This window comes from Musa acuminata, chromosome BXJ1-7, assembly GCF_036884655.1.
Source record: "Musa acuminata AAA Group cultivar baxijiao chromosome BXJ1-7, Cavendish_Baxijiao_AAA, whole genome shotgun sequence".
NCBI classification, from domain to species: Eukaryota; Viridiplantae; Streptophyta; class Magnoliopsida; order Zingiberales; family Musaceae; genus Musa; species Musa acuminata.
In genome coordinates this window covers 1,792,166-1,813,629 of record NC_088333.1, presented here as the reverse complement: position 1 = coordinate 1,813,629, position 21,464 = coordinate 1,792,166, and the positions used below count along the sequence as shown (strand labels likewise).

General features: G+C 41.0%; 2 protein-coding genes across 2 annotated transcripts; both read right to left on the bottom strand.

Annotated features, from left to right (window-relative positions):
- Positions 1 to 202: 202 nt before the first annotated feature.
- Positions 203 to 17,851, bottom strand: LOC135678146 (pyrophosphate--fructose 6-phosphate 1-phosphotransferase subunit beta-like). The gene is made up of 16 exons (XM_065190606.1): positions 17,436 to 17,851; positions 17,133 to 17,294; positions 16,903 to 17,024; positions 14,429 to 14,482; positions 14,161 to 14,267; positions 13,935 to 14,040; positions 13,229 to 13,292; positions 12,483 to 12,571; positions 11,494 to 11,625; positions 11,175 to 11,345; positions 10,950 to 11,065; positions 10,473 to 10,584; positions 7,852 to 7,936; positions 804 to 848; positions 619 to 687; positions 203 to 526 (listed from the first exon to the last, which is right to left on the bottom strand). The coding sequence occupies exons 1-16, from the start codon at positions 17,617 to 17,619 to the stop codon at positions 450 to 452; spliced, it is 1,695 nt and encodes a 564-aa protein (XP_065046678.1). The 5' UTR covers positions 17,620 to 17,851; the 3' UTR covers positions 203 to 449.
- A 1,727-nt stretch (positions 17,852 to 19,578) lies between these two features.
- LOC103990865 (tyrosine-protein phosphatase DSP1) lies at positions 19,579 to 21,122 on the bottom strand. The gene is made up of 6 exons (XM_009410149.3): positions 20,841 to 21,122; positions 20,444 to 20,716; positions 20,270 to 20,363; positions 20,129 to 20,186; positions 20,002 to 20,045; positions 19,579 to 19,926 (listed from the first exon to the last, which is right to left on the bottom strand). Exons 2-6 carry the CDS (start codon positions 20,668 to 20,670, stop codon positions 19,762 to 19,764), a joined length of 588 nt encoding a protein of 195 aa, XP_009408424.2. The 5' UTR covers positions 20,671 to 20,716; positions 20,841 to 21,122; the 3' UTR covers positions 19,579 to 19,761.
- Positions 21,123 to 21,464: the final 342 nt, after the last annotated feature.

Here is a 21,464-nt window from a genome sequence, read left to right as displayed (position 1 = left end):
ATCCATCACAATGATGATATACTTCATAAGTTCATGCTCTCTACCAATTTCCTTTTATTTCTTTTCCCTGGTGCAAGAACATAAACAATCGTATGAAAAGGTGGGCATCACATAAAACACACACACACGCACACTCTTTGACCTATCAGCGCAAACAATGGTAAAAAAAAGAAACAAAGCAATAGATATCGACTGCAACATCTAATTTGTGAAACTTTCTGAAGTCATTTATTCATTCTTATTAAACAGAAACCAAAAACAAGCCAGTGATATCAGCATCTGACTAAATTGATTACAATTAAGATCCTGAGAGATAATAACAGATGCAACAAGAACGAACAGTTGATTCTCAAAAACATTTATTCACCCTTTTCTTGAAAATAAGGGGAAACGATGAACGACAATCACATTTGTCCTCCAGAAAAAGCCTTAAGGAGTTTCTACAATACCTAAGCCTGGGCTCCAAGTTCCAGAAGTAGGGTGTGATTAACATTGTTAGATCCTGGACCAATAAACTGAATAGGACCTGCAAAGAAGTTGAATACAAGGACATTTAGTTCTACACAATAATTTGCACTCTGCACACAACAGAATTGGCATAGAAGGGAGAAATGATACCAGGGCTAATGTATCTGTTATCGACAGCCCACTCATCTCGCATGGATGCAAACTTTCTAAATGGTGCACCTGAAGTGAATGGTTTCATCGGGATTAATAATTAACTTCATCCAAAGGAAAATTGACCAAAATACAGTATACAATGATCGAAGTAATTTCAATCACTTAATCAGTGAGAGAAGTACCTTCCAGCTCCACCATTGCCTTCTTGATCACTGGCTTGAACTTACCTGGAGGCACATTCGTGTTTCATGAGAAAACAAAAGCACACAAAGGAATCAAGCAACTGCAAAATAATGTTCTGGAAGGAACCTTCCAGTATAACTTGTCCATGTCACAGCTAAAACATCCAAAGTGCTTATCGGCTGCCCCTAAATGGTTCAAGTAAAACAAGAAAATGCAACTTTATCATGTTAAACTTTTGGTCGTTATTTTATGTTAAGTGATCGCTGGTGTAACTTATAAATTTTTTTTTCCTGCTGTTGTTGTATGTTGTTCAGTCCATAAATGTTCATAAATAGACCATATATCATTTGAATAAAACACCCACTTTTGGTGATCACCAAAAAATGATTACTGAGATTTATTGGTGACCATTGCCAAATTACCTGTAGGCCAATTGTAGCCAATGAACAACTTTCAATCAATGCTGTCAATTCAACAAAATCCATGCTGTTTCATGATGAGATAAAATTGATAGACAGGCTGGCAAGTAGTTAAATTAGAAGTACAACCACGAACAAAGACATCAAAAGGCCAAAGATCTCAAAATCAGCAGCATTATGATAGGGTATATACACATCCTAAGGTAAAAGGTCAAAAAGTATAAAAATTATTGATGCCTTATGTCTATTATTTATCAAATTGCTTATGAAATAAGTGTCATGAGTTAAGTGGACAGGTGTGCTTATTGCATTTAGTTAACAGGATAACATCTTTCGAAACTTCTAAAAAGAAGTTACAACATTGCTATGAGCAAGTTCACAATTTCGTGTACTGTAATGGAGGTTCGGATGGGTACCATACCGAGTTTCAATAAAAAATCTAAAGAAGACTGAAAAAGTAAAAAAAATGCTCCCTATAGTATTTGTATCGTCCCGTACCGAGCGGTATCAACCAGACAGTAACAATCCTATATCAACTGTATCGGGTGGTACACCCAACTAAAAAAGACTGAAAAAAAGGAAAAATACCCTGGTCTATCTCAGTGATTTCAATAGGCGCTCGGCCAAGGCGAGGCGAGGCCCGAGGGCCTCGCTTCATTTCCAGGCGGCGCGCTTCAAAGAGGCACCACTTGGGCGCTTGCCCGAGCCTAGGCGCTGGGCACTTCGGGCGAGCACCTGGGTTAAACCAGGCAACCGAACCAACGTTTTAGGTCTGGTTCAGTCTCCGATGCTTTAGTTGGTTCAATCGAACCAACTAAAGCACCGATATCAGCTTTCCTCTCGCGACTTCCCAACCCTAACCCTGCTCATCACAGCCGCTGCCACTATCGCCACTCCCGTTGCCGCTGCTCTTTGCTACCACTGTCGTTGCCGCTGCTTGCTGCTACCGCTGCCATTATTGTCACTCGTTGCTCCCACTCCCGTTGTCGCTGTCGCTGCCACTATCACCGCTCTGTCACGGACAAACTTCTAAACAAGGTGTTTGATGTAATGCTTATGTATGTCCGTGTCTTTTGGCATGTTCATGCCTTGTACAGAATGTAAAGGGGCGGCCGAAGGCTTAATAGTCCCATTTTAGTTGGGTTGGTGGCCTCTTTAGGCTTGTAAATAAAGGTTGTGTCATGTGGACACGCTCGAGAGCTTTTCGGTCTGTAATGGACCATTTTACCCTTTGTTGTGCCACTGTTCAGAGCTTGTAAAGTCTGTTTGTAATTTGCTTTGTCTATGAAGTGTTTTTCGGACATGTTTGCTTGTGGATCCCGTTTGAGGCGTTCTCTTTAACCCGTTCTCTCTTTTGTTGGTCCTAAGGGACAATGGGAGGCTTCGGGGAGGCTGACCTTTGCGGACGGACGCGCAAGGGTGCCGCACGACTTAGGCAAAACCAGCTAAGTCCGTGTCATATGGTATCAGAGCGGGACAAGCACTCATAGAAACACTTGACATGCAAACGTGGGGGACCTAGCGTGGCTGCGTTGAGGGCAGTCAGCACATGCGCGACCGTTTGAGGGAAAACGGGCATGGAGATGTAGGGAAAAGAGTCGCTCAGAGGAGCGGGCATCTGAGATTGGCATTCAGAGGAATGGCCAACCCTTCGCGCAAGAGACACCACGAGAACAGGCAAGCTTGGAAGAATCTGGAGCGCACAAAGGTTGGGATGGCTGAGTTTGAGCTACGGCTCAACGTTGACAACTTTACTTGATGGTGCTCAAGGCAAGCGAGGCGCTTGGCAAAAGGACGAGACCATGCAAAGTGGAATGAGTTGCTCAGCGACCGAAAGAGTTGTGCAAAGCTCACAGAGGTGAGGGGAATTGCTAACTCGAAGAATTCGGTACTCATGCATGGGCTTGTATGCGGACGATGGATTGTTCGTGGCCATCCCAAGGCGACCGAGACTCGGCGCCATGGAGCATTGAAACTTTCTCTTCGGCATGCGAAGGATACGTCCGGAGGAGGCTGAAGTGTGCAACGAGTTCAGCATGTTGCTAGGCCTGGAGGGGTGCAGCGGTGGCTGTATTGACGTGGAGGCGCAATCTAGCAAGTGCGTTTGCAAGAGGCAGAACAATGCACAGTTTGTTCAGCAGATCGGAGTAGTCCAAGGGGATGGTGGTCTCCGAAACGAAGAGAGATGTTGCTCCAACGGGACAGTTATCCAGGAGGGATAAGTCTCGGCTCTCCAGAGGGAGAATCATGTGAGACGGACTTCACATGTTGAGGAGGAGTACCTCACAAACAACAACTCCACGAAGCTCAATGGACCGAGCAAGCAGCGAGGAGTTGTCACATGATCTCGCTCGAGAGAATGCATGGGTGGATGCATTGCGAGATCAAGTGGGGGAGCGACCTGAAGCAACTTAAATGAAGGCACACTTAGAGTCGATATGGAGATCGGACTCAAGGGAGGGCTGACCCGTGGAATGGTGGGCGTGAGGGCCACCATCAACTCAATGCAAAAAAAAAAAAAAAAAAAAAAAAAAAAACGAAGAGCGGAGCAACTTGGGGGTAACTTGGCGAAGTACTCAAGCCGCTTGAAGGGAGCCAGCATAGAAGTTGGAACATGGAGCAGAGGCACAGTGCTTTCCTTAGACAGAGGTCAAGGACATGAACTCTTGCAGAGGCAAGAGTAAGATCATGTTGTTCCATGGGTCCTTCATTCTGACGGAGCAGACTCATCTTGCATGGTGCCAAAGACGAAGGGAGCTTCGGGGCACATGCACCTTATCTCGGAGGAGCATTTGATGGAGGAACTAAGGCGACTCAATTTGCGGAGGCGAAATTGAGTTCAGAAGGCCTTAGCACGGGGCAAGAGGATGCAGAGGCGGGTACTTTTGAAGAATATGCCATAGTGTTGCCATTCGAGTTGCTATGAAGGAAGCGGTGCGCAGCGGAGATTGTGCTGGTAGGGGCAGAGGCCCAGGATCCAGGCAATGGTGCACAATTTACAGCGAAGTCGGTGGACTTCGGGAGCTTCTAGGCGACGGACTGTCCTAGAGCGGTGCTTCATCTAGGTGTGACCCAAGAGTGGGTGGATGAAGGTCGATTGCCAAAGGAGCGAACAAAATCGAAGGTGGAGGAGACCCTGCGATGTATTGGCAGAGGCCACACATGGAGGGTTCACAATTCGAGTTTATTCCACAAGGATCAGAATGCAATGGAGATGTCACCAGGAGGCGACATGGTGCAGCGGATCGTGGTGGGACAGTTCGTGGCAATGCGATACACACGACAGAGTCCCGGGAGGGACTAGATCATATGGAGGTATGATCGGGAGCTACTGGGAGCTCCGCTTTGGTGAACAACACGACGGCAAGAAGGGCTATGGATTCAAGGAGTGAAGGCCATGGTACCGCAGAGGCGGGTCTTCCGGGCGTGCACCGAATTTTGCATCGGATGAAAACCTTGGTCATCAGCATATGGGGGCTGGGTTCCACCAAGGGAAAAGTTCGAATGCAAGTACCAGTGAGTCCCATGAGAGGGACTTGATCATGCAGAGGTATGATCGAAGCAGCTGGAGAGTTGGACTGCTCCAGAGCTCATATTCGCTTAAGGGAGCCCGACAAGTCAGAGGACAAGGTCGAGTAAGCGAACGTTGCTACCAAGGAAGCTAAGGAGAACAGAATCGGTGCAAACCCTACAATGTGATGGCAGAGGCCATGCATGGGAGTTGCAGTCTGTATTTCCATCGACCAAACAGACTGCTTGGAGAACACAGAGGTGTTAAAGCAGGAGGTCGAAAGGGGCGAGGAAGCGACGACAAGTCCAGAGGGACTTAGCTACCCAAAATCAAGCAATCAGTGAGAATGGAGGTGGACTCAGAGGAGTGTCACGAAGGCATATCTACTGATTGTGAAGAAAAGGGATGTAGATGCGAGGCGACGGATAGTAGGGCCATGGGCATGGCAGCGCCATGGTACCGCAGAGGCGGGACTTCCGTCAAAGTCATTGATCCCTTGCTCTCACGGAGGGAGAGCGCTTGGTCGTGAAAGGGGCCGAGGAGGTGGAGCATGCAGAGGCAATCTCGAAGTACCGAGACAAGGCTGAAGGGCAGAGGCCAAGAAACTTCGTAAGACCGGTGTCAACAAGTTTCTCATCAAGATAGCCGTAAGTGAAGGACTTCGGGTCATGCAAGAGTGCACGACCAAGGAACGAAGCAGGCAGTACGTGGTGCTGTACCTTTGCTACTCAGTGGAGTAGGCGGCAGGGTTGATGGAGAAGACGGTACAATCCCAGAGGCGACCTCATCTATCAGAGAATTACTCCAAGTTGGGGTGAAAACTTCCTGCATTCCAGAAGTTCAATGGCATTGAGAAGGTGAATCACAGTAGCTAACTCAACGCAAGGAGTGCAAACACTTCAAGTGCTTCAGAAGTGTGAGCAAAGAGCAGGCGAAGGCCAGTAACCAGCTCGATGCAAGAAGTACAACCTCGAGGAGGCGGGCGAAGTCAAGTAACCTTTGCCTTCTCAACTCTTAAGAGAATGGGCGAAACCGAGTACCCCAGTTCTCTTATCTATCTAGCAGAGGAGCTCTGCACAAGTTCAAAGACCCTTCGAAGATAATGGAAGACAATAGTTGTCAAATCCTCACCAACGGTGATCAGTGCTACTGAGAGTAGATTGTCCGCTTCATTTCCCAACGAAATGCCAATCGAAAGCGGAAGTGATGCGAACCTACTTGGATGTGACAACTAACTGAAAGAAGAGTCAATGAGCAGATTTTGTGGAGGAAGGACCCAAAACTTCAGAAGTTTGCGAGGCGATGCTCGTTAAAGCTCCAACAAGCATCCACCCAGTTCAAGCAGCATGTGGAAATTTTGAGAAACTGGCGCAGTAAGAATGGTCTTTTCCTTCATTTGGTGGATCCGCAGGAATCAACGAGGATCAACACAACTCAGCCAACCCCACACCAGAGTCAGAGTCATTGGCGAGTTGAAGCAGCATGGCGGATCAAAGGTTCGACTACTCAAAAACAGCAGCGGAGAGCAGCTGGGAGCCAGGAGGCGCATTGCAGCTGGAGCAGAAGATTGAAGACTCAGCAAAGGCGAAGAGTTGCAGTGTTCACAAAGGCTTCGACGAGGACGTCGAAGGGATAAGTGGGGGAGAATGTCACGGACAAGCTTCTAAACAAGGTGTTTGATGTAATGCTTATGTATGTCCGTGTCTTTTGGCATGTTCATGCCTTGTACAGAATGTAAAGGGGCGGCCGAAGGCTTAATAGTCCCATTTTAGTTGGGTTGGTGGCCTCTTTAGGCTTGTAAATAAAGGTTGTGTCATGTGGACACGCTCGAGAGCTTTTCGGTCTGTAATGGACCATTTTACCCTTTGTTGTGCCACTGTTCAGAGCTTGTAAAGTCTGTTTGTAATTTGCTTTGTCTATGAAGTGTTTTTCGGACATGTTTGCTTGTGGATCCCGTTTGAGGCGTTCTCTTTAACCCGTTCTCTCTTTTGTTGGTCCTAAGGGACAATGGGAGGCTTCGGGGAGGCTGACCTTTGCGGACGGACGCGCAAGGGTGCCGCACGACTTAGGCAAAACCAGCTAAGTCCGTGTCAGCTCGCCGCTCTTGCTCTCGCTCCCGCTGCCACTACTCGTTGCTACTGCTGTCGCTGCCATTGTCGTCGCTCGCCGCTCCCGCTACCGCTATCGCTTCTTGCTGCTACCGCTACAACTGCCACTGTTGTCGCTCGCCTCTCCCGCTCCCGTTGCCGTTGCTCACTGCTACCTCTTCTCACATCGACTCGATAGTATATTGTTAACAGTATATTAATAGTATACCTTTAACTATATACTAATAACAATATTTTTTTTATTTATTATATTAATAATATATTATTTTGATTTTAATACTGCTAATTTTTATTTATTTGAAATTATTGTTATTGTTTTAAATTTTACGATTTTATGTTAATGTGATATTGTGATTTTGTAATATTTTTTAATTTAATATCATATTTTTATTTAAATAATTATATTTATTAATAATATTATATATTTTTATATTTTAGCGTCTCGCTTTACTCGAGCTAGTGCCTCGGGCATTTTTGGACCTTAGCGCCTTTTGGCGCTATGCGCTTTTTAAATCATTGGGACTCTATCTATCAAAAACCTATCGAATCAATAAATACCATCTGGTATTGCAAAGTTTGTTTATGAGACCACTCATCCGTTAAGAATAAGGACAATTAAGAAATTGTTCAAAAGGCTAGTGTAACGGAGATGTCACATTGAGATAGAAAGTTGTTGAAGTGAGGTAAGTCTGTTTAACAATAAGAAGAGGAAATTTAGTTTAAGGAGTCCGGACAATGACTATCATGAGGAAATTTTCTTGTTTCCAATTTGGAACTTTACCCAACAAACAATCCAAACAGATCAAGAAAACTCGAAGAGCTAATATAACATTAGGGAGTCCGCATGGACAGCTACTGAGCTATCTAAGGCACAAAATGTAGGGAAAAGTTGCTTAACAAACAAGCTCAGTCTTAACATGAAACTTACAGATTTGTAATGGAAATCTAGAAGGGTAGACAATGAACCTATACTATGCATTCATGAGAGAATGAAAGAAGAATGATATACCATGTCTCCTCTCGACATCCATTAATGAAGTCAATGCAGTCCCTCCAACAGTCCATTCATCAACGGGGGCATCTAAGTTGCCAACCTAGAAGTAGATAGACAAGAAATGAGTTGCCAAAACCTAGAAAATGGACATTTGATTGTTTCTTTTTAACAAAAAAGCACATAAAAGTTGTTTAACCAGACGAATAAAATAAATTAGCTGAAGTTACTAAGCTAATTCTATCTCAAATTAGGTCCCATGATTATCCAAGAAGTCACCGGCTTCAAAGAAGCCACCAGGAACAACTCTCCCAGTGGCAAATTCCATAAACTTGTTGGCAATTTGCAACAAGGTATAATGCCATTAATTGCCCTACTAACATGAAGAATAGGGAATAGGGAATAGTGAGTTGGTAAAATAAGAAAAGTACACAAAACACTAACATTTCATATTTCTAACTAATAGGCAATTTCAAAGTGCCAAGATGATTAATCAGTCGACTGCAAATCAGTCAGATTTTCTCAAGATTTAGCCCACAAAAGCCTGGCATAGTCTGGCTCTTGATCTAAGTTGAAACGAATCCAACTAAACTAGGAGGACTGAAAGCCAGGGTGATGGGTTTAGTCATTGTTAGTTATGTCAGCTAGAACTAGATGATTTTAAAGGTAATAATAATATATGTATATGGTGTAAAAACAATAACATAACAAGATACTCGGCAACACTCCTTTCAGATAAACCATGTAAATAAATGAAGGCATCTTCCACAACATAATGTGACATTCTCCACAAACAGATTTGGATCAGAATCTTAAACAGATTCTAGGTTGAATCAAATTCATCCGATTTGATAGGAATCAAGTTCAAGATAGACCTTATTCAAAACATGTGTCAAGTAGATAAGCTGAATCAGATTCATTCTCGTGCTACCAGATGCACCTACAGACAACTTATTAGTTATTACGTTGCCATCAGCAATAACTTGTGGAGACCAGAATGTCAGACATATAACTGTTCCAGAATAATTCTAATATGAGTGAAGTTTGGAAATCTCTACCCAACTTGACACACTATTTACAAGAAGAATTTGCAGGAAGAATTTTCTTTTCATATCGAGATAAGATCTACCATCAACATCTGATACAATTTTCATAACAACAAGAGCAATCATCTGAAATGACCAAGAATAGCATGATCTTGTCCTATCAAAAATAAATAAATAAATAACTGAAAAGTGACTTGATTTTCACAATTCATTTTTTATGTTTCAGCATTTAAAGTTATGATTTTTTTCGATAATAATGACTCTTAAGCTCTTAGCATAATAGAATCCCAATAAATATTGACATACAAGGAAAACATTTACATACCCTTGCATCATTTTTCTAGAAATATACAAACTATGACTAAGAATATGGTTTAATTAAGTCAAAAACCAAGTCGTCGAAATTAAAAGAAGCAAACATCATGCTGATTATGCAAGGAGTGATAATTGGACGGAAGGCAACTTTATCAAATGATTGCTAAAAGATGTCCTCATAGGCAAGTGGACTAGATTTCTAATCAAATTACTAAGTAACCCATGCATCGCTATTCCTCCATCAATGATCCATAGAAAAAGTCCTAAATTAAAATAGCTAACAGAAGGCTCATGATGTTGTAGAGTGATATGCTCCATAGTCATGATTTCATGATTTCCATCATATGCATCATAAACGTGCAGGCAAAACCAAATAGTGCACTAGCTGATCTGTTATCTCATCACAGAAGTGAGCCCTCAATCCTACCAATCCAAATCAAAACTATGCGCCTGACATTAAAAATTGAATTCATAGAAGATGATCTGCAATAATCAAACCACTGATACTAAGAACCAAAAAATCATGTGATTTGAGAATACCTATGCACATTCAACAAGCCAATAGAGCACTTGATCATGAAATTTTTGGTTTTCAAATAAAATCCAAAAGAATAATCTTTGATAAAAAAATAATTTGTATCCTTAATCAAATCAAAGTACTTTCCAAGTTTCAGGAATTCTGGTGTGTGATACCTGGCACATTCAAACCAGTAGCCAAACAATGTATTGTACCAAGTGCATTTGGCCCATATCAACTCCAAGCTACAATTTTCATGTCAGATTGAATGAAAGCAATCAATATTAGTTCCATTGTACAGGTTTACTTGACCCGATCTAGCTAATTAAATTTCCAAAAAAACTCAATTTGTCAGCATTTCTGCTCTATTCATCAACTACTTGTCTGCTGAGTGGCAAATTTTGGTATCTTCTACTCATATCAAATTTCTTACATTTGCAGCTAATTAAACACAAGCCAGATAGATTCAAAAAGGGACCTTCTGGTTTAAAGTCATCTAAATGTATTAGCTGTAGTTATCTTTGATAGAGTTGATGTTCAATTTGACTTCTCCAAGTTTTATTTTCAGTTGGTTGGATTGAGGGCTCAATCCTACCAATAGGATACTAGCACAACTCTTGATATTAAAATGTAGATATGTATGCAAGTATGTATCAAGTGAATTCCTAGACAGTACTTCATAATGTCAGTGCATGAAGATGAATTATTAGAACAGAAAAAGAAAGAAAGTTATCTGAAATAAGAATGAAAGCGAAGGTAACTGAGGATATGAGGCCTGTTTTCCCAGAATGTAATAAAGCTCCAGCAGCATAACCCAATGCATAGCAATAAGCGGCATCAAAATTTGTAGGCAAGCCACATCTTCCCTCATATCTGCAAACGTAGATCCCTAAATCAAAACTAGAGCAACATAAAATAACAAAACATCTGGCATTAATGTTAATTCACAATGTTATCAAAACAACCTCAAAATTTGTGAGTAAAATTTTGCTATTGAGTGGCATGAGGATTATCAACCCAACAATAAGAGAGGGTCAGCACACAAGGCTTCCACTCTGAAGAAAGTCCAATGTATTCCTTGCTTGCAAAGAGACTAAGCTGGTTATTCTAATCCACAACACTCAAGTTGCTGGAGCAACGTCACCATGTTGCCCAGTAAGACAACATTTAACAATGCAGTAAACTTAAGTCCACCATTCAAATCAGACCAATTCAATAATTAATAAGGATACTCTTACCCAAAAAAGTGGGACTGTCCTTTGAAGTGTCCAGCATATGTACCCTCAGACTTTCTCTTCTCCAATTCAGTTTCGACCATGGAGATAAGCATTTTCTCAGTTTCAATTTTGGCAACCTGACCACGTAATAGTAAAATGCCATGAAGAGGAAAAAAACTAACCCTGTGTTTTTCTCATCAAAGATCAATAAATAACTTAATATTGGTACTCTGCAGTTTGCCTTACCTGTACATTTCCATGTGGATCTCTTTCTAGCAACAGCTGCTCTTGGATTGCTTGGGGAAGGAATTCAAATAGCAGCTGAGACTGTTGTTGAAGTTTCTTTTTCCACAATCCCTCTTTGTCAACTACATCATGAGCTAGGATTTCATTTAATTCTGCAATAAGCTGCTGAACCTAAAAAATAAAAAGAGAACAATCATATCAACGCTCCAGTTCATGATGATATATAAACAAATAAATGAATGCAAGGGAATACAAAATAAATCAATTTATGAATTATAAAATTTAAAACATCAAATCAAATTAAATAAAATTTGAATACCTCAGGAATGAAGTCAATTAATCCTTCTGGAATAAGTATGACACCATAATTGTAGCCAAGTTTTGCACGCTTACAGATTATGTCAGTAATGTAGTCCGTCACATTCTTGAGTGTTTGCTTCTTGGCAGCCACCTACAAGCAAAAGAGGGACCTTAGCAAATACAACAAAGCATACAACATTTTAAGTTATAAATGAAACATAGAATACTACATGCAACAATCAGAAATGCACTTTCTATATGCAACAATCAGAAGGAGTTTAAGGTATCATCGTTGTCAAAACCAAGTATTTATTATTGTCTCAACTCTCAAGTAGATAGTAGGCCTTTGTGTGCTGTTGTCATACTAAGTTTCTCGATCTTAATCAATGTATGAAATATCTCTACTTTTGTAGGTCAACTTTTAAGGAGAGAAAAAAATACACCCAGGGACCAGTATGTCTGGTCAGTACGAGATGGCAAACCTTGGTTTATAGCATGGACAAGGCCTCAACAACTAGTTGGCTACTCAAATCAAGGAGGGTAAGACCCCGGTATAAACCTATACCAAGCCTATACTGGGCAGTAAGCCCAATAGGAGTCCCATACTAAATGGTACAAGGCAAGTACAAGGGCCGCACTGGATGGTACAAGACCCATATAGAATGATATGGGTCGCACTAGATGGTACAAGACCCATATACAAGACCCATATAGCTGATATGGTACAAGACCTCATATCAGCTTGATCCATCTGGTTTACCTTAGCCCACTTACCGATAGACTGCCAGATTAGAAAATACCGTTAGTTACATACCATACCTGGCCATATTAAAACCATGGTTTCAAATAGAGGAAGCACAACAAATGAATGTCTTCTCTATCCAAAAGGTGACAAATCATATAACTGAGGAAATGGAATTTGCCAAACATTTGGCAGAGGAAAATCAATAACATAAGTTATTTTGTCAAATTACCCTTGAACATAACATCTAAAATCAAGGAAAGCACCTCTTCACCAATGATAGCAATATTCGGGTGTGTTTGCAAAGCACACTCCAATGTAATGTGAGAAGCAGCACGCCCCATTAACCTTACAACTGCACAAACAGAAATCAAATCATTTAGCATAGGTATGAGAAATCAAGCAAGTGTAACTTGAAGATTAGCAAGGACAGTACAAACAAACTTTTGCAAATTGCACTGTTTAATGTGCCTATGCATCAAGCGTTTTCTTCTATAAGGGGCTAACTAAAATCTTGTAGGTCAATCATACAAAGCAGAAATGCAAGGAAAAAAATGATAATGATAACATTTAAAAATTACAACCTCGAAGGACTAGGGTTATATTTGAGCAGGAACAATTTGAAATCAGTTGTTTATCAAAACTGACGGAAGAGACTGATCAAAATTGATAAAAGAAAAGACTGAAACTTCCATAGGGCTATTTCAAACTAGACCAGATCATGCAGATCAGTTACCATGCGAAGTTTCACTAACATCAACAGACATGGTTCCCAATTCCCATACCCTCACATACTTAACAAGAACCTTGATGAGACGGAAATTTGACAACACAAAAGGAGTGGACCGCATCATGAAGGGAATTTTGAGAGATCAGTGGGTACATAAAGCTCTTTTTTATCAGATGGGTGTAAAAAGAATTTCCTTACAATTAACCAATCTAGTATGTAGTAACTAGAAAATTAGCAACATATAATAACTAAATAACAAGTTGTAGAGCATAATTAGCTTACAGTGATAATATTTTCCAGTTGACCGTGCATCAGTCATGACATTTCCTATCATTTCAGAATATATCTGCAAAGCAAGTAAAAATCACTGAGAGAACTTTGCAAGGAAAAAAATAGATGGACATAGATTTGCCTAAGAATGAATATTTTATTCTTATTCACGTGGCAGCATGAGAGAATCTCCAGTGGCAGACTAAGAAGTTAAATTATTTTGCATCTTTGTTAAGTATGCATTCATATGTATGTAACCAGTAAAGTTAGCAAGTTGAACTGTGTTGATAACTGGTGAGGAAATATCATTTTACAGTTATCAGTGACAAAATTATTAGAAGATCTATTTAAATTTGTAAATAGCGTTGAAATTGCACCTAGGTTGACAATAATTTTCACTTCACTGGTGCAAATGTTCAACATGTAACCTGAAACATTATTCACCGACCTCAGATTCTCAATTCAGGTGTGGTTCTCCAATACATAAAGTAACAGTTCGCTCAACAAAAAAGAGAGGAGGCTTTTACATGTTTTACATGATAAAAGGCAAACAGAACAACCATGTGGTGTCGCACTGTCACTAAATATAAGCAGAAGCCACAAGCCTATAACAAAAGTTCCAATTATTGGTTCATCATAACATAAGAATCTTGCTTCCCTAAATAGGCACATACCACAGCACAAATGAAAAAGAAAATAAAAAAGAACAATGTTTGACCTTGCAAGCTGTGTCAAATCCAAAACTTGCTGGAACTTCCTTGCATTTCAAATCTCCATCAATTGTTTTTGGGCATCCAATAACCCGAGTTTTCATATTCTTTCGCCTAATCATTCCAGTGTTATACAAAGTGGACAAATTGGAGAGTAAAACAAACCATCAAGAACATCATAATGGTTGGAAGTTTGGAACATTATAATTTTATTAATTTGTTTCATTGTCCTACCTAAAATTTTCAGCAAGGAGACATGCATTCGTATTGGAGTCATCTCCACCAATAACAAGAAGTCCATCCAAATCGAGTTTCATAGCTGTCTCCTCCGCTTGCTTAAACTGATACATAAAAGCATGTAATGAAATGTCAAACACAGACATCACTGGTTACTCAAAGTTATTATAATGAGCACATATAATAAAAAAATGTAAAGAAAATGTAAAGAACTTGTCAAACTACTTTTTTAGACAAATAAATTAAGGAAAACAACAAGAAGCACCTGTTCTGGGGTTTCAATCTTGTCCCTTCCACTGCAGATCATATCAAACCCACCCTATTCCAAACAAAATTTAAGATTATTAATATTGCTATAAAGTGGAGAACAGAATTTTTACTTATGAGATACATATGTTATACTAAAAGATAATTTCAGCATTCACAAAGACATGAAGGTAAGTGGAAACTGTGTGCATAACCACGAAGAATGCAAACTCATAAAGGAGTAATATGTTTCATGCCAAAATATGGCAACAATGTGGTTTATGCATATCAACAAGATTTTTAAATAGGTATCACATTTGTATCTTATTCGACTGGCACAAATTGACCAATCTGCTGTAACAAGATACTGCCTTCATACACCAATAAAAAAAATTCTATGATATTCTTTCATATGTGAATACCAGTTAGTACAATTTATGTATTGGGATGTCAATACAGTACCAGACCAGCACAATATTACTGTATAATTGTCATGGAATTTTTTTAATATTATTACAAACATGATATCATAGAGCAAAAGTTCAATATGTATGGCAAACAGAAGTAGATTAGATCTCAAAATCCTAGTATCCTTATCCATATTTCCATATTTTAATTTTCCTTCTCTAAAGGTAATCCATCTACTAAAATTACAGTCTTTAAATTGATTGCACCATCATGTTCTGATGCATGATCCTCTTGCACAAGGCATGTTTAGCTTTTATTCACAAAATTTTTCACTAGGAGGTTTAGATTTGTTGCTTAACTAGTTGAATTCTTGTATGGCATACCTCAAAATGAAAGTATCTAGTTAATTTCATGTTTCCTGGTATCATCATTGTTAAACACATGCAACAAGATATTTGACTAACACTTCATCCAGAACATATCCATTTAAACCCCTACATGTTACCAAAATTGTTCCCAATCTAATAGCTTCCAGTAGAAGTTGACCTGCCAATTACTATCATCATCATAAAAACTGAGATTTAGCCACATATCAAAAAGTTGCAGCATAGAGATCTTTTTCTCCTTCCAAATGGGATTGTGCGGGGTGTGGAGAATAGATAATACATTCAAATTAAACCAAAAATTCTGGTTCCACTAGAATTCTAAGCCAGACAAAACCAAGTCACCATATACACAGAAAAGTAAGCCAATCCAGAAGATCAGGCTTTGCTCCTGTTTTGCACATGGTTCAGGTCAAATTAGCTAAGAGAAGCTCGAGAAATAGTCTAGCAATATCTGGAGTAAAAGTAATACTATGATAAACTTTAAACTATTTATTACTTATTAGAAAAAAATAAAAAGTAGTATATTAAATATACAACACATATATGTAGTACTTCTCGATTTAGTTTCATAAACCATACTTTTCAATTCTTTTCTAATTGAACCTTTTTTTCCCTAAGAATTAACAAAACAACACTGCCTAGCATTATTATTAATTTATTATATTTGTTGGTTTCAACTGGACAATTAATACCCCTACTTCATTGGATGGGGGACATCAAAGGCTGCAAAATACAATGAAATGAATCGACCTACTGATTTCACAATTGACAGTTAAGTTCATGATTTTAGAAAGCTCTTAGGGCGCACATGATTTTAGCTTTAGTTTTACTTATAAAATTACTTATAATCAAGAAAATTAAAGAAGAATTAAAAAAAAAACTTTACTTTTACTTTTTTTTCCCAGAAGTACTTGTTACGAGAAATAAAGATATGTTCCATCTAAAAAATCTATAAATCTTAGATTTCAAACGAAAAGCTAATTATGAACTTTACCAACAATGAATTTGTTTGCTTAAGAAGTTGTATGAGTCCTCAACATAATGCTAAGCAGATCGTTAGAGGGCAAACAAAGGGATCAAAATGACTCAAACTTCAGAATTTGCTTTCATAAAACTGACACCACTAACAAGCAATAGGAGCAACAAATCAATATCTCAAAGCTAAGCTCAGCACTTAGTAAATGTAATCACACCAACATGCCAATTCTCCTATCATTAACTTGAGAAATTTTGAGGCCAGATAAATATTTGCTATTTCACCAAGACCATATTGTTATAAAAACACTTCAATCTCTTGTTTTCAGGAAGCAGCCTTTGTCACTGATTATATAGTTAACCTTGTGCTTTTTGCATCGAATGAGGTGGGCCTCGTACGAAGGCCAGCATCCTTCAGTTAGGAAAACACGATATCAGCCTCAACCAGATAAGCTAAGAAAAGGTATTCCAAAATTAGCTATATTGCCTCAACAATAGAATAAGAAGAAACACTAATAGTTGTCACGAGCTTTCAATTCTGTGATTTTTGTTTTCATTTCCGCTAATAGACCCTTGATAGCATCAGTCAAATATCACTGTCGGTTTAGCATGTAATATGTTGCAATCTGGAAACAATTATTAAGTTCATAGAAATATCCATATCGAGGTTCCCTCTTCAGTGAAAAGTATTTGGCAATACAAACATCAACGATGAATCAAATACCTGGTTTCTGTAAGGATAGATGAACTCTGGAGTCAGTTCCACATATTTGCACTTCATAATCCCTGCCGGACCTCCCTTGAAACCATACAAGGTGCTTCTCTTAGCGCGTTCCTGTAGGTAATCTAACACATTCCAAGAGGAAAATAAATAATAATTACAACAAACCACTTGAAGTAAACAAAACGAAATGAACAAACAAAGCAATTAGCGGCACCGGCAGAGTGGCTCACCGAAGACCCCAGAGATGACATTGTGTCCACCGGGAGCCTGGCCACCAGACAAGACGACGCCGATCTTCAAACCTTCGGGCAAATCCGCAGGAACCGAGCCCGTCGTCACCAACTTTGCCGATGGCTGACCAAACATATTAGGAAACAACTTGGCGATCTCATCTACAAAGCATCAACATCATCAAAGCATTATCAAGGGGAAGAACAACTTTTCTGTCCCGAATCTTAAAAACCCCTCCATCTATCTGCGAGATCTAAAGCGATCCCCCGCAATGGCCAGCGAGATCGAGTCGGGAGGGCGACCTGGGTTGCCGGCGGCGGAGCTCGGGGGGCCATCGAGGAGCTTGAACGGGCCCTTGAGAACGGAAGGGAGAGGGAGCGGGTGGTGGAGACGGTTGGTCTGCACTTCGCTGTAGACAGAAGCGAGGCGGCCGGGAGAGGGGCTCTTGCCGCCACCCTTGGGGAGGACAGAGTTCGCGAAGGCCATGGCGACAGAAAGGAACGAGCGAAACCGACTTTGACAACCGGAAGACAAACCAAGTGGCGACGCCTCGCTATTATTAATATTGTTATCTCGATCGTCTACCACGAAATAACACACCGGGCGTTCGAACGCATCGGTTCACGGCGACAGACGTCAAGGGAGTCGGTGGTCGGGGTGGGTTTGATATCAGTGGGTGGGTGTCCTGTGGGCGGTCGGGCGCGTGAGACATTTGGCATCACCACGATGATGAAGTCGAACCCTCCGTATTGATATGCAGGTAATAGCTTCTACTTGTATTACAATTCTTTCTTACGATTGTTTTGTACCTTTATGTCGTGATCGAAACATCAGCGGCTAGGCCCAATCCCGAATACACAAGATCACTAATGGAGTATCTGAGTTAAGCATATTAACCCGATGGCGTAGACCTCATTCTCCTCGATGAAGATTGAATATTACTTCTTTGGTTATCCGTTGGATACCTACATGCAAGTCGAAATTGGGATGCGAATCTTGACCTGATCCTTCTGACACTCAAGTTAGACAGAGTTCGCTCCCGTAGAGTTGGGATGTGAGTGTGTGCATTTTTTCTCCATCCACTAGTACTGTTCCTAGTGTAGCTTTTATACATGTTGCTGTATGCTGACATACGTAGGTGTTAATGATCATTGGTGTCTCCGTACACATGTATATTAAGACCTGACCCCCAACGCTATTCTCGGGGGTGGCTTTTATACTCATTATCGTGCGTTGATGCACATAAGTATTAATAATCGTCGGTGTCTCTGTATGCAGATGTTTAAAGGCCCAACTCTCAGTGTTGTTCCTAAGGGTGGCATTTATACCCATTGTCGTGTGTTGATGTATATAAGTGTTAATGATCTTGGGGGTGTCTTCATACATAAATGTTTAAAAGTCTAACCTCCAACGTTGTTCTTGGGGGTAGCTTATGTATTTGTTATCGTGTGTTAGGGGGTTCGGATGGCAGGTGGTTGTCTTACTTGGTGTTGAGGTGGTTTAGCGCACCACATCAGCTTCAGAACAACGTGTCAGGTCCGTCGTGACAATTGACGTGTCCATAGGGTAGATGCCAGAATATGTTGTATCAAATATAATTTAGTATGAATAATTAGATGGTGTGAGAGTGCGTGAGAGCCCTGAAATAAGCTCCATACTTATCAAGGACAATCTAACAAGGACTTCAATCATCCCAAGGAATCCAATGGTTGTCGAACAAGTAAAGGTGATTAGCCTAAGAATCTTAGCTAGAAACCCTTTCTTACCTACACATTATAAAGTTGTTCTCCTCCCTGTGGGAGGATGATTGGTGCGCTCATCTGTTCAGCAATTTTTAGTTCCTCCACTAAGCCCAAGAGAAGAAGATGACCTCTCCCTTCTAAACCTTATCTTCTTCTTTCCCTCTCACCAAGTCTTGGCCTACTGCCATGTTTGTTTACACGATGCAACCATCTGTCTTCCTTCTTTAGTCTACTCTCTCTTACTTCCGATCTGAATGTTAATTGATATCTCAACATCTGCTTTGATTCACATGAAGATTTCAAATTAATTCCTCATCATTGGTTATTTTGGATTTAAGATTCATAAATGAGTTGCGATTTTTTTTCATATTTTTATACCAATTATGAGGTTTATTATGGCATTGCTTGGTTAGGTTCAATCATTCAAACTTCTCGTACAGTAATTTACAGCGATTGATCCTCACCAATATGAGCAAACTTTTTTCTCGATTAAAGTTAAAGTCAACTTGATATTTCGATCTTTTCGTTAAAGAAAAAGGAAATATATTTGAATCGCGGTTTGCATCGATGGTATTCGTAATGCTCAATCATTAAAACCTAATGCATCGATTGAGATCAACCAGAAGCTCACCTTCTTGCTGTCCAATGTGATATATTCTTGGCAGGAACAGTCCAACCAGAAGCTCACCTTTCACTTGCTGCAGGAAAACGATGGCAGAAGCGCCCCTCTCGGATGCATTCACCACAAGCTATACAAATCACTAACGTGCTTGAATCACACTGATTCCTAGTAATTAATTCGCTGCAGGTTATTCGCTGGGAGTACACAAGACCGACAAATACTGGCCTCTCTCAAGCAGCGGAGGACCTCATCGGATGAGGGCCACTAAGTCGACAGCAGCTTCATGCTCGATGCGTCGAACAACTCCATAAACCTCAGATCGCAAACTCTTGCTTTGGCAGCCGCAAACCGCTGGTACTCGTCGAATACCGAACTCAAGCACCACTTTTGTAGCTTCCTCAGACACCCTACGACGCAACCTGTTCGATGCTGATCCATGGAGAGAGCGCAGTTTAGAACCTGATGTCTGTGCATCAGAATCATTTACTCTTCTCTCTTACTCACCTTTCCTCTTTTGCAATGGATAAGCAACGGGTGGTTTTTGGCATCTGAAGTAACAGAGACAGAGGTTCATGAATACAGCATTCGATCGTACTTTTTTCCCAGCTATGTAAGTTTTACGTGTAATTACCGAGGACAACTTCGAGAGCCTCTCGAATCCTCTCTCCTGGGATGTTGACGAAGGGTTCCTGCCAAGATGAACTCCATTGATAGTGTCACAATCTAATTCGTTCCTTGTCGATCGATCACATTGGACAGCAAGAAGGAGTACCTTGCGACCTTCGATCCCAAACTGGAAGAGCCTGATACTGTTGGACTCGAGGAACTCCTTGTTCACCTCCGGGTATGGCTCCGGGCAGAGATATCTGCGGGCACAAACAAGAAATGATTAGCGATCGGTGAAAGGGATCAAAGATCACGAATGTAGTTAGCGTTCTCCGCTCACACGATCGACCGGAGCTCGAGGGTCTCCAGAAATCGGAAGTTGGTGGTCTCGGGGAACCCCGACCGGAAGACTCCATCGTTGACCATGGCAAAGTTCAGCGGCGGGACGAACACCCCCTCCGCCACTGCCGCTGTTACTTTTGAGCTGGGTGATCGATGACCGTTGCAGTCGTCTTCTTCGATCGCCTGCTGGACCACGAACTCCTCCGGAATTCTTGCCATCCCCATATCAACTGCGGCAAGAGAGGCGGTCAAATTTGAAGGCTGAACTCACCTGGCGATGCGTATACATAAGTCAAGGAAGAGGCAAAAGGTCGTGGCTGTTCATATTAAATACAACGAGATATAACCGAGAGAGTAGAAAAGATGCAGTAATGAATCGTATGAATGGACTTTACGTTGGAAAGAAATGGTCGTAGTTGCAGCTTCTGGACACAGAGCTACCTGAGGTGGGTGCCATTTGAGATCTCAAGCAGGATCATCAATGGGTCAATGTAGGAACTGAGGTAATTCCAGCAGACTATGTAGACCACCTCTTTGGAATCATCCACATCACGAGTGATGTAATGTGCTTCTCTATCGTTCTTCATCTCTTCTATTATTTAAAGGTATCATCATAATCTACAGGAATCATGCAGGTTAACTGGAACTGAAGTTGGGATTCGAGTAGATGCATGTTGGCATCTGATGACACAATACGCAGGCTTTATGCGTCTTGTGGGTGTCAAGTCACGCAGCAATAACGATCGATGAACGGAGGAGAGGGAGCCGACGAGTACATAATAATGGGCGGGTTAGGTGGAGGGTAAGCTATTCGATATTATACTGTACGTTTCAGTTCGAAACAGCAGACAGTGGCACGTCTTTTTGCCTTTGGCTCCGAAGGGATCGAACGCACATCCCATGGAATATCCGGCGATGCCTGCCTGCCGTGGAGTGGTCCACACCGTGATGCCACCATCTCGCATCGCCTCTTCGCCACGTTCGCGGCCGTCTTCTTCGCCCCGAGCGAAGGGTTTGAG